General features: G+C 31.9%; 1 protein-coding gene across 1 annotated transcript; it reads left to right on the top strand.

Annotated features, from left to right (window-relative positions):
- Positions 1-398: 398 nt before the first annotated feature.
- On the top strand, positions 399-8,613 carry LOC111699401 (zinc finger protein 76; the record flags this gene model as incomplete). Its single annotated transcript, XM_023470074.1, has 10 exons — positions 399-506; positions 724-835; positions 1,352-1,573; positions 2,395-2,662; positions 2,771-2,803; positions 2,859-2,907; positions 3,531-3,558; positions 5,997-6,047; positions 7,185-7,262; positions 8,495-8,613. Coding segments are annotated over 10 exons (1,068 nt in total), but the record flags the coding sequence as incomplete, so codon positions are not given.
- Positions 8,614-20,878: the final 12,265 nt, after the last annotated feature.

Genomic DNA, 20,878 nt, shown 5'->3' with positions numbered 1-20,878 from the left:
ATTATTCCCTCTTTTCAACATTTGAAACGTCATCTGATCAATAATTTGGACAATATTGTCGTTGTCCTGGCTTTAAACTATTATTTTAACTATTTTATCCACACATATATAATTGCTTCTGTTGCAACAAATCAGCGGGACACTTTTTAGAAAAACCTCAGTTAAAAATCATCAAGTTTTTAAGAAAAATCATGGATAGCTCATTCATTCGTTGATCAGACAAATCTTTTCAGGGTACCGTTGTGAATCAAATATGCCACTCTATTAATGGCGGGTCTTTTGAAATTATGAATATAGAGAAAGAATTCTACTGGTGTCTTCCACAATATTGATAAGATTAAGGTTTTAAAAAAGGGTCACTTAAAAATCCGTCTCTAGTTCCTTTAATTTTATTTTCTTGTTCAGGAAATCTGCGAACCCATGAGAAATCTCACAAAGGAGAATACAGGTTTCGATGTTCGTTTCCAGCTTGCAGTAAAGCTTTCCTTGCATCCTATGCATTAAAGGTAAGTCCAAAGTTTAGTTTATTTCTAAAATAAATTATAAATAAATCTGTATTGTGGCAAGTTCAATTGTGTTTCTTCTTTCTCTTCCCAGGACCCACGCACAATAAGCTTTCTACACAATAACTAATTCTAACTTATTCAAAAGTTGTATCTGTATGGATCAACACATTTGCATTTATTCCAACGAAACAATTAATGTTTAAATTTTAATTTTTAGGTTCACAACAGAACTCACACTAAGGAGAAGCCATTTACATGTGATTATACTAACTGTACAATGTCATTTACAACTTTATATCGGCTTACAGCGCATAAAAGACTACATACAGGTGAGTGCAGAATCAGATGACAGTAAAATTAGTAGCGAGATTGGGATTCAGACTATACCCGGTCCCTCTAATATTTCTCAATAAGGCTTTAATCTTCATCTCCCAAAACACAAATGATTTCCATTAAACTGCGAGTAAAGATGGGCAGTTTTGGCTTTTTTTTAAACGTTTGTTTCGTTTTGTTAACGATGAAAAAATATCTGGAAACAAAACGATTTTTTCAAAACGATAATTTTGAAAACTATCGTTTTGAAAGGGATAAAAACTAAATTGTGAAAGTTTTTAAGAAGAAAATACGAAATCGATCGTTCCGGAAAACGATCGTTTTCAATACGTTCGTTTTTAAAATTGGAATAAAAACGACAAATATGACTTTAATGAAAAATAGAATTTGAATCTACAAACCTCGGTTCAAACGAGAAAATGTTTTAAATTAAATTTTGAACAAAAACGATAGTTTTATATCAATGGTCAGTTTTAATACAACTATCAATGCAAACAGTAGAGTTTGTTTAGGTGAAACATTTAACTGCTCCAGTTATAAATGCAGAAAACTGTTTACAACAATGAGTGATTTGAAGAAACACACGAGAACTCACACTAATGAAAAACCGTTTATCTGCGCTTGTGGACGAAGATTCACCGTGAGCCATCATTTGAAAAATCATTTAAAAAGTCATGCTGCACCGGGAAAAAAGAAAACCATCGAAAATGAAGATATACTTAACAACGCTTTAGGAACTAACCTTCATAGAAAATAATTAATTGAATATGGAAAATGGAAAATTATTTAATCCAAACATTTTTTTAGATTAATATCCATAAGTCAAAAATTGTTTTCTTGTCACGTGTGCATCTGCTATATTGATTTGTTTAAAATTATCATAACTTTACCACCCCCTAATCAAGGTTATAATGCAAGGAAACTTAATTGCAGTTGCGTATACTCTGCGTACATATTGAAACCAGTTCTCTCTGGGCGGAATTTGTAAACAAGAATAGATGCATAAGTGTTCGTTTAGTATCAGAGAAGGTTAAACGCAATTTTTTTTGACTATTTTGATAGTTCACATAACAGTTTCCTATGACCAGAATATTTCATTTAGTTGGATCCCATGTCAGGCTTCGACATCCGTCTTGCGCTTACATTACCGCCCAGAGACAGTACACTGCAGTACAAAAGATGCGTAAACCTCTGAAATAACCTTCCTTGCATTATAACCTTCCCCTAATGCTCTTTTTTTCTTCTTCAAGGATTTTCAAACTTGCATTAAAATAGTCTAATCTTCATATTTTGCACTTTCATATTTTAAACTATGCATTCTTTAAAAAATCAAATATTCTTGATTTTAAACATCAGAGGCGTTGATCGTCAAGATACAAAGATGAGGGTGAGGTCCATCCATTATACTTGTATTCCTTTATTAGCTAAGTGCCCGGCATTCCTCAGGTTACTCATTACCCACTGTTTACTCTGTTTAGCCTGCTATAGCAAAGATAGAAATTAACGAAGAACTTTATTACATAGATAATGTGTTTAAAATGAAGTTTGTTTTCAGGAATTCAATCTCAAAATACCGATCAACAAGAAATTGATAAAAAACATGAACAAAGTAAAATCTCTAAACATGAATACAGAAAAATGTTTTTAAGTGAAAATACGGATATTTCTGGGACAATAACAGTCTGTAGGCAGTTTGAAGATGTTCCACATAATGCTGCACTTGAATCAAATCGGTTTAAGGAGAGTACCGGATTAGATTTTCGTCAATTAAACACATCTTTAGAATTTGATGGAGAGATTACTCTGGAAAATCTTGAAATAAGGAAAAAGAATTATAAAAGTTTTAGTTTTTTATTTGAATAATTCTTGAGAAATTGTTTAAGTATCCCTTTAAAAGTTTTGCGTGAAGCTTTATGATTTGTTTCTTACAGTGAACCACGGTCAGATTCTAGGACAGTTAAAGGGTAAGTGCTAAATTTTCATTAAACAAATGTTTAATTAAATTTTCTTTGTGTTTAGGGACTGTGACCCCCGATGGCAGAATCCAGTCGAGTCTACACTCTATCAGGTTGCAACATATTGTAAGAAGACAAGGGCAACACTACACTCCAGTATGCTGATTCCATAAGCACCTGATCCAATCAGGGTTCAGTCATGTGTTTGTTGTCTATTCTAAACTAATAGGACAAGGGCAACACTACAAGGGCAACACTACACTCCAGTTTGCTGATTCCATAAGCACCTGATCCAATCAGGGTTCAGTCATGTGTTTGTTGTCTATTCTAAACTAATAGAAATAGTATGGCGGTAACATCTATCTTTCTATCTATCTAGAATTATCCAATCAGAGTTTTGAATCCTTAAATCTACTGAAACTATAGTGAATAGAAACTTAGGTTAACTGTCAAATCCTAGCTCAACTTTCCCTTGATATTCATTATTTTTCACCTTTTTCTATCTTTAAATTGAGTGACATAAACGAAACTAAGACAATTGTATAGTTTTTTGGAGAAAAAACAAAATCCTTAGAAATTCTGACATTTTTTTCAAAGCTAAAAGTAAAATTTAAAAAAAGAGAAAACGAGGTTCAGAAATATATGATATCAAGTCATAAAATAATTTGGAATTTAAATTTTGCATAAATGTCGAAACTGAACTAAAAATAATATAAATTACAATATTGTATTTCAGGAATTAACTTCAATGAGTGATAGTTTAGGAATTTTGAAATAACCAACAAAAAAATAATTTATAATTATATTTACATGTCTAGCACCCTAGAGCTAAACACTTTCGAATTGTGAATAATCTTTTAATTTGCTAATCTTAAGAGTAATTTCATCTTTAGTTTTTATCCTGTAAAGTTTCTAAACTTAAACCAATCAGAGTGGTGCATACAGAATCCCGAATAGCCAATCAGAATTGCCGGACATTTTTTAAGTTTCGCGCGCTATTTAATGAAAGAAATCTAATTGGTCGATATCTAGTGAGGATATCCAGTAAGGATATCCAGTAGGGATATCCAAAAAGGGGGAAAAAAGTGAATTACACAGAAATTAAATGTTTCCAATGTGGATATAAAGTGATTATTTTCAGCAAATACTCAACCAATCTGAAAACGACGATTTCCCAGAGGAGCCTAAGTAACTTAGGTTTGCTCTTATTATAATTTTATAATTTTTGTTTTTTTATTTTTAATAGATATAATTGATATGGATTCCAGTTTTTCTGTTTCCGGATTTTCCTCATAATTCTCGAGCATTATGAACTTTCTTAGAGTACTGCATTATTGCTTCTTGAATTTAAGAATTTTTTTACTCAATGTTACCCCCAAGGTACGGGTTCCCTCAAAAAATGCCGGTCCGGTCCGGCCTGGCAACACATATATAAATATAAATGTCTTGTTTTATTATATGGATATAATTGATATGGATTCCAGTTTTCCTGTTCCCGGATTTTCATCATAATTCTTGAGCATTCTTAACTTTCATAGAGAATCAAATTATTGCTTATACATTAAAATGTAGACGTGTCCGTATCACGTGACCAGAACTCTGGTCACGTGATACGGACGTAATTATTATATTATCAATTATATCTATCGAAAATGAAAAAATGATAAATTAAATTAATAATAGGAGCAAAACTTAGTTACTCAGGATCCTCTGCGATATCGTTGTTTTCAGATTAGTTTTGTATTTGCTGAATATGATCTCTTTAATACTACGAATTTTATACCGATTTTTGTTTACATTTGACATAGTTTTTTTTTCAATTTCTCTAGACAGGAACATCAGATAGACCTTGCATGGTTTTCGATCAACTCCTAACTTAAGTTTCAGCCATACCTGCTTTCATTTTTCCTTTACACAGTCACTTTAATACGTTTTTTTTCATGATTTTTTTGCAAGTTTTTATGAACTTTTTTACGTTCTGTTAAAAAATGTTAAAACTAATGAAAAAATTAAAAATTTGTGTTAACATTTTAGTTGTTGACATTGTTTAAAAATATATAAAGAAAGATTGAATTATATTGCATTATGCACTGCAGAAAAATTGCAGAACAAATTATGGTAATATTTCAAGCGTTTACTTTTTACTTATTTTTCAACACTTTGAAATTTCGACAAAATTTAAGGGAAATAATTTGTAGAAACAAAACTATTCAACAATTTAAAGGGACTGTAGACGTGATTTTAATAGATTGGCATGTACCATTTACAACCATTGCCCTATCAGGGATAACTGAGATATACTTATAATAAAACCATTATTAAAAAATAATAGTTTTTCTTTTTACCGTAACATTGTTAGAATTCAACACATTTTGAGATAGAAACCGAAGATAGTTTCCTTATTGATAGATAGATAGAAACCGAAGATAGTTTCCTTATTGATAGATAGATAGAAACCGAAGATAGTTTCCTTATTGATACGAATTTTAAGTATTAAATTTTATATGTAATGAAAGGTCACTTGAAATTACGTGCACTGTCCCTTTAAAGATGATTTTGTTGCAGAAATAAGTTGAAGAACAAACAAGGGTGTTAACCTTTCCTTTCATGCACTTTAGAATCACACTTGTTTTTCATATACTGGGGAAATACATAATTTTTATTATGACTCAAGTTTCATTTTTTGCCATGAGCTGTCAACAACTGCGCATGCAGTTAAATACTTGAAAATAAAATAAAACAAAATTCTGTCATTGTACACATTTTATAGAAACATTTTTTATTCTTTATTGCTTAAATGATAATTTACTTAATAGCTGTTGATTTAAATCTATATTTAAATATCTGAAAAATTTAGAGCGGAGAAATTCGCACTTTTCTCGCTAAAAATCGTATGCAATTTGCTAAACAGGGAAACTGGAATGCACATGTCTAATGTATTTTTTTTACAAAATCGTCTGAAAAGCTTTTAGAAATGCATAATGATATCTGTTTAGTAAACTATAACTTGCACACAAAGTTACAATTCAATCACAAGTTTTCTGTGGATATAATAAGGATAACTTGACCGGTCAAAGATTTAAAGGGTAGCGCTGTGAATCATACATTTCAATCTGTAAATGAAATCAAGTCGAGCCCCTATAATTAATGAGAAAAAAAAATATAGTTCTATTACTTTATCATGGTATATTTCTTGATGCAGAAAACCTACAAAACCTACATTACAACACAGAGGAATGCCATTTTGCAACAGGTCAGTTTTTACACAGCAAGGCTGTTAAAATTTCAGAATATGAAAACGACTTTTAGACTCATTGTATGATATAAATTGTCCAAGAAACATATAGCAATTTTGCAGAATACAGTACACTGTACAGTTTATTAAGACATGTTCATTTTAACAGTTTATTTTCATGCGTAACACTTTTTCCTTGCTTTAAAACAACATCAAATGCGCATAAGATTACTAAAATACACAGTTTTGTAAGATTTTCGTCAAAAACATAGAATCGGTTTTTCCAGCAAACACATATGACACATAAAACACCTTTTGGTATTGCTTGCTCTATCACTCACATGGTTAGAACTATATTTGATAGATATATAGTAGTTAAAAGACACCCTAGAATGTACTACACACATCTAATTTAATTTGATCTATATATAGGCTTCTTATACAATACAGAGCTACCCAAAAAGGATGAGACTTTATTTTAACAATTCTTTTTTTGAAACATGGAGCAAAATTGTTTTAATAGCACTACAGTAATCCAATATTTCCCACTTGTAAAGAAATACTTTGGGACACTCCTCAAAGGATGCGACTTTAATAAATCTCTTTATATTAAAAAATAGGCCATCTTGTAGATAGATTCTGACATTTTTAGTGCCACATAATGTTTAATCACCTGTATCAAAAACTTCCTCCCTTGCTTGATCTTGTATTGTATCAGTGTTTGTATACTGGGCATATAGACCTTCTAATATTTCTTCACTTCTGACATTTTACGAGTGTGCAGAAGACTGTTGTTGTTTTTACTAATCTTAGTTTGTTTTTCTTCCAGCTTTTTCATTATTCAAACATACGGCATATGTCAATTTTACAGCTTACAACCTTTTCAACCCTCATTCTGTAGCTTTTAAAGATTGTTCAAAAATTACTGTACTGTACTGTACTTTGCTGTACTGCACTGTACTGTACTGTACTGTACTGTACTGTACTGTACTGTACTGTACTGTACTGTACTGTACTTTGCTGTACTGCACTGTACTGTACTGTACTGTACTGTACTGTACTGTACCTTACTGTACTGTTCTGTACTGTACTGTACTTTACTGTACTGTACTGTTCTTACTGTACTGTACTGCACTGACCTACTATTCTGTACAGAACTACCTGGTGTACTGTATGACCTACTAACCTCCACCCAGACCAGTGTACTGCCATTAGAAAACTACACAACGCTAGGTAAAATAATACTATGTGTAATGCCTGGGACAGTTTTGGTATTTTTTGCGTTTCTTTATCTGAAAAAATAACCTTTATATTATCTATATTTAGCAGATGTTCCAGGTTTACGATCTATGTTTAGGAGATGGTCCAGGTTTATGATCTATGTTTAGGAGATGGTCCAGGTTTATGCTCTATGTTTAGGAGATGGTCCAGGTTTATGATCAGATGGTCCAGGTTTATGCTCTATGTTTAGGAGATGGTCCAGGTTTATGATCTATGTTTAGGAGATGGTCCAGGTTTATGATCTATGTTTAGGAGATGGTCCAGGTTTATGCTCTATGTTTAGGAGATGGTCCAGGTTTATGATCTATGTTTAGGAGATGGTCCAGGTTTACGATCTATGTTTAGGAGATTGTCCAGATTTATGATCTATGTTTAGGAGATGGTCCAGGTTTATGATCTATGTTTAGGGGATGGTCCAGGTTTACGATCTATGTTTAGGGGATGGTCCAGGTTTATGGTCTATGTTTAGGAGGTGGTCCAGGTTTATGGTCTATGTTTAGGAGATGGTCCAGGTTTATGATCTATGTTTAGGGGATGGTCCAGGTTTACGATCTATGTTTAGGGGATGGTCCAGGTTTATGGTTTATGTTTAGGAGATGGTCCAGGTTTACGATCTATGTTTAGGGGATGGTCCAGGTTTTCGATCTATGTTTAGGAGATGGTCCAGGTTTATGATCTATGTTTAGGGGATGGTCCAGGTTTACGATCTATGTTTAGGGGATGGTCCAGATTTATGGTCTATGTTTAGGAGGTGGTCCAGGTTTATGGTCTATGTTTAAAAGATGGTCCAGGTTTCCAATCTATATTTAGGAAATGTTCCAGGTTTACGATCTATGTTTAGGAGATGGCCAAGGTTTACAATCTATGTTTAGCAAATGTTCCAGGTTTACAATCTATATTTAGGAGATGGTCCATGTATACAATCTATGTTTAGGAGATGGTTCAGGTTTACAATCTATATTTAGGAAATGGTCCTTGTATACAATCTATGTTTAGGAGATGGTCCAGGTTTACAATCTATATTTAGGAGATGGTCCAGGTTTACGATCGTTATTTAGGAGATGGTCCATGTATACGATCTATGTTTAGGAGATGGTCCAGTTTAACAATCTATGTATAGGAGATGGTCCCCAGGTTTACAATCTATATTTAGGAGATGGGCCAGTTCAACAATCTATGTTTAGGAGATGGTCTAGGTTTGGTTGAGGTTGAATCTGGAAGGATAAATACAACACACAATGTCTACCAAGCTGCAGTACAGGTTTCTGTACAGGGTGTCCCACTAAATATGACAATACTGTGATAACCAGAAAACTCTGGAATAAGAAAACGACTTTTAAACTGAAGTTATGACTTAAAATAGTCAAATTTAGATGAAACACAGCAATTGTGCAGTGTAAACAGACCCATTTCACTGAATACGTGATCTGATTAATTGCTATGTATTGCTATATACTTGAGAAACAACTTAAAATGCAATTCAGTATTGCTTTTTTGTCTTCTTCTTTTCCACAGTTTTCTGGTTATCACTGTATGGAAATTATTTTGTATTTCACAGAAATGAACAAGTTTAATCTATATAGCGTTGCAACCTAAAAATTGAAACTTTGGATATGTAAACTTATATGCTTTGATCTAATAAGATGCACAGTTAGAAATATCAAACCCTACGACAGAAAGAAATGAGTTCGATACTCTAAGAGACTTTTTTATTTTGTAATATTCATTTTTGCTGTATTTGATGCATTTCAAGGTTTTTAAATATCTCTTATCAAAACTGTTTACTGGGACACACTGTAACTATTTGACATATCTATACCTGTACACACTGTAACATTTAATCCCTTGATATCGTTACAATCCCAGACATAAATACTAGGGAAATCAAGATCAATCCTTGTCCCTCATCTTTNATAGATGAATACTGTATAATTGGATGAATGTAGAGTATATAGATGAATACTGTATAGTTGGATGAATGTAGAGTATATTGATGAATACTGTATAGTTGGATGAATGTAGAGTATATTGATGATAACTGTATAGTTGGATGAATGTAGAGTATATAGATGAATACTGTATAGTTGGATGAATGTAGAGTATATTGATGAATACTGTATAGTTGGATGAATGTAGAGTATATTGATGAATACTGTATAGTTGGATGAATGTAGAGTATATAGATGAATACTGTATAGTTGAATGAGTGTAGAGTATATAGATGAATACTGTATAGTTGGATGAATGTAGAGTATATAGATGAATACTGTATAGTTGGATGAATGTAGAGTATATAAATGAATACTGTATAGTTGGATGAGTATAGAGTATATAAATGAATACTGTATAGTTAGATGAATGTAGAGTATATAGATGAATACTGTATAATTGGATGAATGTAGAGTATATAGATGAATACTGTATAGTTGGATGAATGTAGAGTATATTGATGAATACTGTATAGTTGGATGAATGTAGAGTATGCGGATGAGGAATCAGGAATGACTGGAGGTCTACATACTGCTGTTGTTTCTCATACTCAGGTGAAAAGATACAAAATAAATAATCTTTAATAATTCTTACAATCATTCATTTTAAGCTCCTACATTTATTATCCTGTATAGGTTTACTAGATCCCTACATTTACTCTTCTAATTTATTAGGATGTATAGGTTTATTAGATCCCTACATTTACTCTTCTAATTTCTTATCCTGTATAGGTTTATTAGATTCCTACATTTACTCTTCTAATTTATTATCCTGTATAGGTTTATTAGATCCCTACATTTACTCTTCTAATTTATTATCCTGTACAGGTTTACTAGATCCCTACATTTACTCTTCTAATATATTATCCTCTATAGGTTTACTAGATCCCTACATTGTAGCCATAAAACGACCCCCCCTGTATTCCCCTAGTTTTAGTAAATGACTATGTTTATATCCAGGTTCACCTGTAGGATAAATAAAGTAATAAATCTGGATCAGGATAGGGGCCTTTCTCTTAGATAATCCTATTCCTAGATAATTCTTCTCCTATATAATCTCCTAGATATGCTCCTAAATAATCTACTAGATAATCCTTCTCCTAGATAATCGTTCGTCTTGATAATTCTTCTCCGAGATAATCCTTCTCCGAGATAAACCTTCTCCAAGATAAACCTTCTCCTAGATAAACCTTCTCCGAGATAAACCTTCTCCTAGATAAACCTTCTCCTAGATAATCCTTCTCCGAGATAATCCTTCTTCGAGATAAACCTTCTCCGAGATAATCCTTCTTCGAGATAAGCCTTCTCCGAGATAACCCTTCTCCTAGATAAACCTTCTCCTAGATAATTCTTCTCCGAGATAAACCTTCTCCGAGATAAACCTTCTCTGAGATAAACCTTCTCCGAGATAAACCTTCTCCGAGATAAACCTCCTCCGAGATAAACCTTCTCCGAGATAAACCTTCTCCGAGATAAACCTTCTTCGAGATAAACCTTTTCCTAGATAATCCTTTTCCTAGATAATTCTTCTCCTAGATAATACTTTTCTTAGATAATCCTTGTCCTAGATAATTCTTCTCCTAGATAATACGTTTCCTAGATAATCCTTCTCTTAGATAATCCTTCTCCTAGATATTTCTTAGTCTTGATAATTCTTCTCCTAGATAATCCTTCTCTTAGATAATTCTTCTCCTAAATAATTCTTCTCCTAGATAATCCTTCTTCTTGATAATTCTTCTCCTAGATAATTCTTCTCCTAGATAATCCTTCTTCTTGATAATTCTTCTCCTAGATGATCCTTTGTCTTGATAATTCTTCTCCTAGATAATCCTTCTTCTAGATAATCATTCTTCTTGATAATTCTTCTCTTAGATAATCCTTCGTCTTGATAATTCTTCTCCTAGATAATTCTTCTCCAAGATAATTCTTCTTCTAGATAATACTTCTCCTAGATAATTCTTCTCCTAGATAATTCTTCTCCAAGATAATTCTTCTCCGAGATAATACTTCTCCGAGATAATTCTTCTCCTATATAATCCTTCTTCTTGATAATTCTTCTCCTAGATAATCCTTCGTCTTGATAATTCTTCTCCTAGATAATCCTTCGTCTTGATAATTCTTCTCCGAGATATAACCTTCTCCTACATGAAACCCTTGATAACGAATACATCGGAAGAATTAATCAAATGTCGTCTTGACAATTTTTCGATAAGTTGTATACTATATTACGTAATTTTCAATATTTGCGAAAATAAATAAATAGACATGAATATGCGGGAACAGATTTAAAGAGGTCCATATAATCATTTAATTAAAAAAACTAAATATCTGCAGCATTACATTATCAGATAGTGAAGAATACGACATTTGATGATTTTTTTTGATGTATTCGTTATTAAAGGTTTCATGTAGGAGAAGGTTATAATCCTTCTCTTAGATAATTCTTTTCCTAGATAATGCTTTTCCTAGATAATCCTTTCTCTAGATAATCAATCTGGCTTTTCCTAGATAATCCTTCTTCTTGATAATCCTTCTCCTACAGGGTGTCCCACGAAACATGACAATAGGAAGACGACTTGAAAGTCGTCTTTGGTAATTGAATTTATTTGTGACATTTAGTCTTCTATCTACTTTAACATGTATGATTCTTGAAACAATTATCACATAATTCTCCTAGCCCTGGCATTTCCAAAAAGTGGTCTGCGTTTTTTGTGCTTTCAATATTACCGGAGATATAAAGAGTTTGGTTCAGATTTCAATTTTGTTAAATAAAAGCAAAATTGTCGAAATCTGAACGAAATTCTTCATATCTCGGGCAATATTGAAAGCACAAAAAAGGCAGACCACATTTTGGAAATGGCAGGACAAGGAAAATTTTGTGATTATTATCTCTAGAAATTTACTTCTAAAATTAGATTGACAAATAAACGCAGCAAATTATATCAAAAATCAAGACGACATTCAAGTCGTCCTGCATACTGTCATGTTTCGTGGGACACCCTGTAGATATCCCTTCTCCTAGTTTTTCTCCTAGATTATTCATCTTATAGATATCTAGATAATTTGTTCGTATCAGCTTATCCTAGATTTTTTACATAATCTTATAAAAACATAATCGGCTAGTTTTTACAATTTTTCTGTTTCGACGTTATATAACCTTTTCGATCTAATAGCTGTAAAAGGAACTTGTTAAAAGTCGTCTTTCAAATCCTTTATGTTCATATTATATTTTCTGTTTCGACGTTATATAACCTTTTCGATCTAATAGCTGTAAAGGGAACTTGTTAAAAGTCGTCTTTCAAATCCTTTATGTTCATATTATATTTTAAAAATTACAAATGGAACTCGTATTGTCATTTTAGAATTTAATTTTAAAATTCTCAATTTAAACCACTTAACTAGTAAAACTATAAAGCTTTGTAACAATACAAAAGGTTTTAATTTTTAAAATTTTAGAAAATCCGCTATTGCTCTGTAGGCAATGGAGAAATCCGAAAAATTCACATGGTTTTTATTGCAAAATATACGAAAGAACCAGAAAACAGTGCAACTACTTTCATCTTTTTAATTGAAAGGGATATTATAGACTCCATTCTTTAGGATCCAATCAGGGTTCGCTCACGTGCTTAGTGATAACTCACGACCAATAGCAAAGGCGGCAAGATCTATCTATTTATATGTTTATTCAATTCTAATCCAATTAGATCTATATGTAAATTAGCGACAAAAACTAATGGATATCTTTACTTATACTCAAACTGCGGTGACTTAGCTACAGGGTGTCCCCACGAAACAAGACAGTTGGTAAATAGTTTAAAATGTCTTATTTCATAATTCGTTAAGTTGTTTGATACCAAAGAGAAGAATAAAAATATAATATTTGGCAATGGAAGTCATATTATTGTAAAATTTCTTTATTCATTTATATATGAGCAAAAGATTTTTTTTCAATGGAATAAACAGCAAAAAGTCTTTATATTATCTAATGCAGTGCATAGTGGAAGAAGACATCCAGGGCGGGTGAATAATTATGGACTTTGATGTTCGCCATCGGTTTGTCGGAGACTAAATGTTTGCAGGGAATTGCAGTCAAAACTATATTCACCAATTGTCATGTTTCGTGGGACACCCTGTTACTGAAAATGATAAAATTATTGATTAAGGTAATGGATGACCTGAGGACAGGAATTGGGTTTGAGGACGGATCTAGATTAGAGGTTGAGGACGGTTCAAGTTATATTTTCGAGGACGTCTCCAGAGACGGATTCTCTCTTGAATATCCATCCTTGCTCCGGGTGTACTCTGAGTAGCAGCAAATAAAACAAAGATCTCAGTTTTAAATCATGCAAGGAGGAATGCAGATTCAAGTATACAGAGTTCATGGAAGATGACTTTACAAGGTCGTCATACTTCTACACGGGATTAGGATGTTTTTTTTATGAATATTAGTTTTGAATTTTTCTTCACATTTTATGATTACGATCATTGTAAGTTTTTTTCTCCTTTTATAGTTTAATTTTAGTTCATTTTCCAAGTGGGATTTAAAAAAAACTAATTTTTGCTGAACGAGAAAAGATTATAAAAAAGTCAGAGTCCAAAACTTTAAAAAGTTGAATTGCATTAATTGTCACTGACAATAAATTATCAATTTGTCAGCTTAAATGCCTGTTGTGACCTGAATTGAACGTAACTTTAACTAGCCTTTACTCGACTTTCTGAATAATCTTACATACATTTTAAGCTACAGGGTGTCCCACGAAACATTACAGTTGGTGAATAGTATTCTTCCATGATACTGTATTTGTTATTTAAGACTTTTTGCAGTTTATTTCGTTAAAAGAAATCTTTTACTCAAATATATATCAGTTTGAAATCAATTTTACTATAATATTATACTGCCATTTTGTATTTCTTATCCTCATCTTTGGTATCACATTACAAATTATGGAAGAAGACATTTTTAACTTTTCACCAACTGTCATGTTTCGTGGGACACACTTTATATTTCAAACTCGCGTATTCTTCAGTTTTGGACTCTGGTTTTGGGTTAATTATGGGTAGAATTTACTTGGGTCCGACCGAGCGCTGCAGTCTGTAAATTAGGAAAATTATTATTTTTGGGAAATTTAAAATTTCTAAAACCTTTATTAGAAAGCTTCAGTAAATTATAAATAAAATTATTTTGACGATCTGAAGAGAAACAAAAAGAAATTGTTAAAAAGTGTTAATAATTAATGTTGTATTTGTTAAAAACTAGAATAAATTGATGTTTTTGTTTTGAGGGAACATTTTATTTTTTAAAGTATTGAGTGTTATAGGCCTTTATTCTGACACACATGCAGGAGCTATCCGTAGAATAATTTATTATACCTGTTAAACATTGAGGAAAGATTAGAACAAAAACATGCACTCCAGACAACACCTTTTATAGATTATGATGAAAGAACGGGGGGGGGGGGTATCATTCCCCCCCTCTGCAACTTTGGTTCTTTATACTGTTTTTATAGAAGAAACCTTAACATTTAGTTTAAAATAACTAACCAAGCATTAAAGCATATTTCTAAATTACTATCAGAATGTTAACGTGTTATAAAGAAAATGTGAGATATCCCTCATTAGAATCTTTTCAGATTTTAAAATTTTTTTTCTTCTTAATTTTAAAGTAATTTCGTTGTTTAATAATATAAAGAACTATGTTTCATATTTTTCTTCAGTATTTTTTTCCCCAAAAAATCTATTTTAGATGCAAAACTTGAGAACATAATTACTCATTATTGATTACGTAATTTTGGGATTCAAATAAACTAAGAACATTTTTTGTTCTCATTTAATTCAATAATAAATGTCGACAAACCTTTAAAAATGTGGAAAAAAACACTAAATTTGAAAACATTCCGTTAAAAAAGAATATTTTAACATTTATCTTCATAATGGTGCGATCCTTTTTTTAAATGTTTTTTTAAAATGACGTCTCATATGTATACATTTTCATTACACACTGTTAAATTTTGATTACTTGGAAGGTAAACAGAAAAAAAATGGTTTAAACAATTTAAAATTACTGTAAGAAATGTTCGCCCAACCGGAAACGGAAGTTAAGTTTGAAGATGAGTTAATCTATATACAATGTATATCAGCCGTGTATAGTTTGGAATCAATGAGCCGTCAATAAATAACATCATGTTTTTCACAAAAAAGTATAATTTTGTGAAAATTTAGAAAATTTATGAATTTTATCGAATTATCTTATATTAATATTAAGAATTATTAAGAGAAGAAAAGATATCCCTGGTTTTCAATCAATTTCTACGGTTTGCCAGAATCTGGATTCAAGCTCATTTCTACAAGGTCATTAAATGACAGAGATGAGAAGGGGATATGAAGGGGGGGGGGGGGGGGGTAGAGGAAGAATTTTTAAAACAATAAAAGTTATGAAATAGTGATCAGTCTCTTAATAGTTAAAATTAAATTTAAATGGACTGTAAGCGTAATTTTAAGAAAACCTACATGCAAAGATTGCATTACGCTTACAACAGTCAAAGTTTTGTCTTCAATTAAGTATAAAAATTAGATATCCATGTCTTTGTTTCTTTAAAATCTTTATTTTAATTTGCAGTTTTTCTGAAAAAAAGTGACTTGGGCATTTTTCTTTATAAGCAGCAATGGAGAAACTCACAGATAAAAACACTTTTCGAGTCAGTTAAATGACGATATCTTCCACATTTTGATCAGATTTAGGTTTCAAAGTTTCAGTTGTAAATCGAGAATCGTCATCTTTGCATAGGGGGTCGCTTAAAATTACGCTTGAAGCCCTTCTTGCGTTGAGATGATTTTTTACTGTTATAATCATTTTCTAAATATACAGTGAAAACCAGACTCTTTTAGTCTAAATTGACAGAGAGATATATGTTATAAGGAAAGACAGATAGATAGATAGATAAACAGATAGATAGATAGATAGATAGATAGATAAATAGATAGATAGATAGGAATATTTGTAGACAGTCAACAGTGGAAGAAGAGTGATTAAGATCTAATTTAGGGATTCTCGATCCAACTTTTCATCCCTTAGAGCCAATCATTCATTCATCAGGACTTTAATTTATAGATATTCATCCATCTCTTCATCCATTAGAGTTGTACTTTGTCAATAAAGGTATATTTATCAATTCGTTACTCTTTTTCATCTTTAGATTATTATTCGTTACTTTTATATACATTTTCAAAAATCTATCCAAGGACAGCAAACAATAAAATTTCATCACATTTTAAGTTATTTTTAGCCCATCCCTACTGATGTTGCACCCCCCCCCTCTAAACCCTTTATCCATCTATCCAGATACAAATTATTACATATATTTTACATCTCTCTTAATTGAACTTGAAGCGTAATTTCAAGAGGCAATGCCCGATCTACCCCCAAGAGATTTTCTTTTCATGTAAGAATTAGATATTCATGTTTGTATTTTTTTAAACTGTTTATTTTCATTTGTGGCGTTTCTGCACATTTCTTGCTTTTAAGAAACAATGGAGAAATGATCAGAATCAAATATTTTCCGAGTCAAAAAAACGACGTTATCTTCCACATTTTCTTTTAAATCAAGATTTCATGGGTTGGGTACGGTTGTTTATCGGATTAGATTAGCGTGGTAAAGAGAGTACATGTTGAATATATGTGTATGGATAAGATCGTGCCCTGGTTACTTCCTGTTGTATCATTTCTTACACACATTTACTCTCATCTATCTCATTTATACAACCCTAGTACTCTACACTTATACACCGTATACACCCCTTTATATAATACTTAACCCTGGTCATACTAGGGGGTCTCAGCTAGCAACCCCCCCCCCTCCTTTACACACATTTACTAGCTTATTCGAAGATGTTTTGAAGATTTAGGAGAAAAAATTTAAGCTTTTCAACTTTATCAACTTTTTGAAATATCAAAAGATTACGACACTGGGTGTCAAAGATATAGGGATTAAAAAATCAGAGTTTGTGGCAAAGACTTAATTCCTTAACTTATAATTTTCTTGATTCAGCGGGGGACGAAAATAAAATAAAAAATGTTTTCGCTCTAAGCAGATGTTAAAAAACTTTATCGAATATGTAAGTCCTTGTAAATAAAACGCAAATGGATCGTTACATTTAATTGGAATTTCTTTGTTTCAAATCTATGCCTGCAATAAAACATACTTAGATGCATCTATTCAGCTTAATCATGTTTGTAAAAAAAACACTTTGCGAATATTGCAGTTTCTGCATGCATACAGAAAAGGATTCGAAATAAATGAATCTATGATTTATGTCACAACTTTGTGTGTGTTCCAGTTTCTTTTCCATGGTAANTGTAGTAAAATTTCTAAAATTTCTCCAATGTTCCAAAAGGAAGTTTCTTTGAGAAACCACAATTAAAACTTGTCAATTTTACATGAAAAAGTTTAAAAAGTTTAATATGTCTGAAATGAATCCAAAAGAAGTTTTCCACAACACTGCATACTCAGTTCAACTACCTTACATAGCCGGTCACTCCCTTTAAATCAAGTCTAAAGTCCCTTTAAGAATAACAACGTTCGGTAAAAGGTCTTATATTCTGATTGAGGTGATCATAAACCTAGGGATGTTAATGTTTTCATTCTTTTGAAAAACGATCGTTTCCTTATGAAAACGACGACGAAAAACCAAAAACGAAACGACCGTTTTTAAAAACGATCGTTTTTTAAAAAGTTCGTTTTTTAAAATATTCGTTTTTAAAACGACCGTTTTTCAAAGCGCTCGTTTTTCAAAACGATCCTTTTTATAAAATTCGTGGTTTCGTTAACGATCGTTAGCGAAGAAAGAAAACCGATCTGAAGGGCATGTGTACTAGTAGTTTTTAAGAAAATATCAAGAAGTTTTTAGCTCCCCCACAACTGTTAAACTTCATGTAAGACGACATTAAATAAAGTTGCATGTAATGTTGTATTTTCAAAAACTATAGTTTTTCCAAAAACTACCGTTTTTATAAATTTCCTCGTTTCGTTTTATATTTTTCATCTCTCTTAAAGAACTTTAAGCGTAATGTCAAGTAGCAATGGGCGATCTACCCCCCAAGAGCTTTGTCTGATCAAGTAAGAATTAGATATTCATGTTTGCATTTTTTTAAACTGTTTATTTTCATTTGTGGTGTTTCTGCACATTTCTTGCTTTTAAGAAACAATGGAGAAATGATCAGAATTAAATATTTTCAGAGTCAGAAAAACGACGTTTTCTTCTACATTTTTTTTTAAATTAAGGTTTGGGTACGGTTGTTTATCGGATTAGATTAGCGTGGTAAAGAGAGTACATGTTGAATATATGTGTATGGATAAGATCGTGCCCTGGTTACTTCCTGTTGTATCATTTCTTACACACATTTACTCTCATCTATCTCATTTATACAACCCTAGTACTCTACACTTATATACACCGTATACACCCCTTTATATAATACTTAACCCTAGTCATACAATGGGGGTCTCAGCTAGCAACCCCCCCCCCCCCCCCCCCCCCCCCCCCTCCTTTACACACATTTACTAGCTTATTCGAAGATGTTTTGAAGATTTAGGAGAAAAAATTTAAGCTTTTCAACTTTATCAACTTTTTGAAATATCAAAGGTTTACGATACTGGGTTCCAAAGATATAGGGATTAGAAAATCAGAGTTTGTGGCAAAGACTTAATTCCTTTACTTATAATTTTCTTGTAAATAAAACGCAAATGGATCGTTACATTTAATTGGAATTTCTTTGTTTCAAATCTATGCCTGCAATAAAACATACTTAGATGCATCTATTCAGCTTAATCATGTTTGTAAAAAAAACACTTTGCGAATATTGCAGTTTCTGCATGCATACAGAAAAGGATTCGAAATAAATGAATCTATGATTTATGTCACAACTTTGTGTGTGTTCCAGTTTCTTTTCCATGGTAACCATGGCATGGCATTTTTCAAACCACTGAAACCAAAACATGCATAAACGATTTCAGCTTTAATGATATCGGTCCAATTATTATAAAAGATTATCTGGGGACAGTTTTAAAAATTGAATCCATAGCCTTGCTTTTTGTGGCTCATGTGCGGTTTTTTGGGGAGTTTCCCATTCAACTTGAAAGGGACTGTTCATGGTAAGTTAGGCTTTAATTTTTACACATTTTAAAAATTCGCACTTAGTCTTTTTAGTTTATATTTTGTAGCATCTTAAAGGGATCATTATGACAGCAGTCATACCTGTGCGTGCATAAATATCTTGGAAATGGAGTTTTTAGTTTAAAGAGATCTTTATTGACGAGGTGGGGGTGGTTATGAGATTTTTGTGATGTTTTTTTTTTGAGGGGGGGGGGGGGGTTATGATATATGTTGGGTGCAAATTATTAAATAAGATTAGGGTTTGGGTTCGTTTAGAAGATATATATCATAGATCTAGGATGCTTAGATCATGTTGCTGAGTGGTTAAGACAGATTAACCGATTCAAATCTTCTGACCACCGCTAACTCATCTATTCATTCATTTATTCACCTATTCATCCTTCTAAGGGGGGGGGGTCGATAGAGTAGCCACTTTTTGAAGTCACTATAGACCCCTACCCCATGTATACGCCCCTGTTGGACACAATTCATCATTACCAATTCTTCATAAGATTATATAATATAGATTAGTTTATACAATTACAAAGTATTAGATATAATCAAAGAAGATAATAACTATTTATAACACTGTTATTATGGTTTGCTGTGTTATAAAGTTTTTAAACAGAAATTTTCTCTTTATTGAGAAGGTTCAAGCCTTTTTATATTTAATTATGTCCCGAGCTTTAGCGAGAGACAAACTATATAAAGTCAAAAAAAGCGGGAACCTTCTGTAATTTAACTTTATCGTATACGATGAAATTAATTTATAGCACGGTGAAATTACTTTATAGCACGTTCATTTTGATATTAACGATGAAGTGAGTAAGAATGATAATGTACACAACAGTTTCATAAATAAGAAGTGAACTTCAGCGGAAGACACATAATTTAATTGTGATTATAATTATAACCCATGGTACCATATTGGTGAACCGTTTTTAAAGCAAACCTTTAACCCTATAAAGGCTGGGGGGTCTGAAAACGCCCCTCCCCCTAAAAAAAGGCCTAAGAGTAAAGGTATAAGGTTGCAATGAAAGTTGATAGTCCAATTTTTCGGCCTAGCTCAATGATAAAAATTAGACCGCAAACTTCATAGTTTCGGTTGAAAAAAATGTAAAAATTAAATTTTGTTAACAAATATTAAGATGAAACACTAGTTTCATTTTTCATTTTATTTTTTAAGTAGTTTTTAGATCTTTAGTTTTAGTGACAAAAAAGTTCTATTTTAGACTGTTGTCCGCCCTGCAGTGTAACCTACCCTATGCATTGAAACAAATAATTTTAAATTGCTTTTCCTTAAAAATCAAAAAAAAAATGTAAAGTGATATTGTAAAAATGTAAAGTGATATTGTAAAAATGTAAAGTGATATTGTAAAAATGTAAAGTGATAGTGTAAACATGAGAGTGCTAGTTCCAAGACAAACTAGA

The sequence above is a fragment of the Eurytemora carolleeae genome, unplaced genomic scaffold (genome assembly GCF_000591075.1).
Source record: "Eurytemora carolleeae unplaced genomic scaffold, Eaff_2.0 scaffold353, whole genome shotgun sequence".
In the NCBI taxonomy this organism is placed as follows: Eukaryota; Metazoa; Arthropoda; class Copepoda; order Calanoida; family Temoridae; genus Eurytemora; species Eurytemora carolleeae.
Note: the sequence above shows the minus strand (reverse complement) of the source record. Positions and strands in the feature narration are given on the sequence as shown.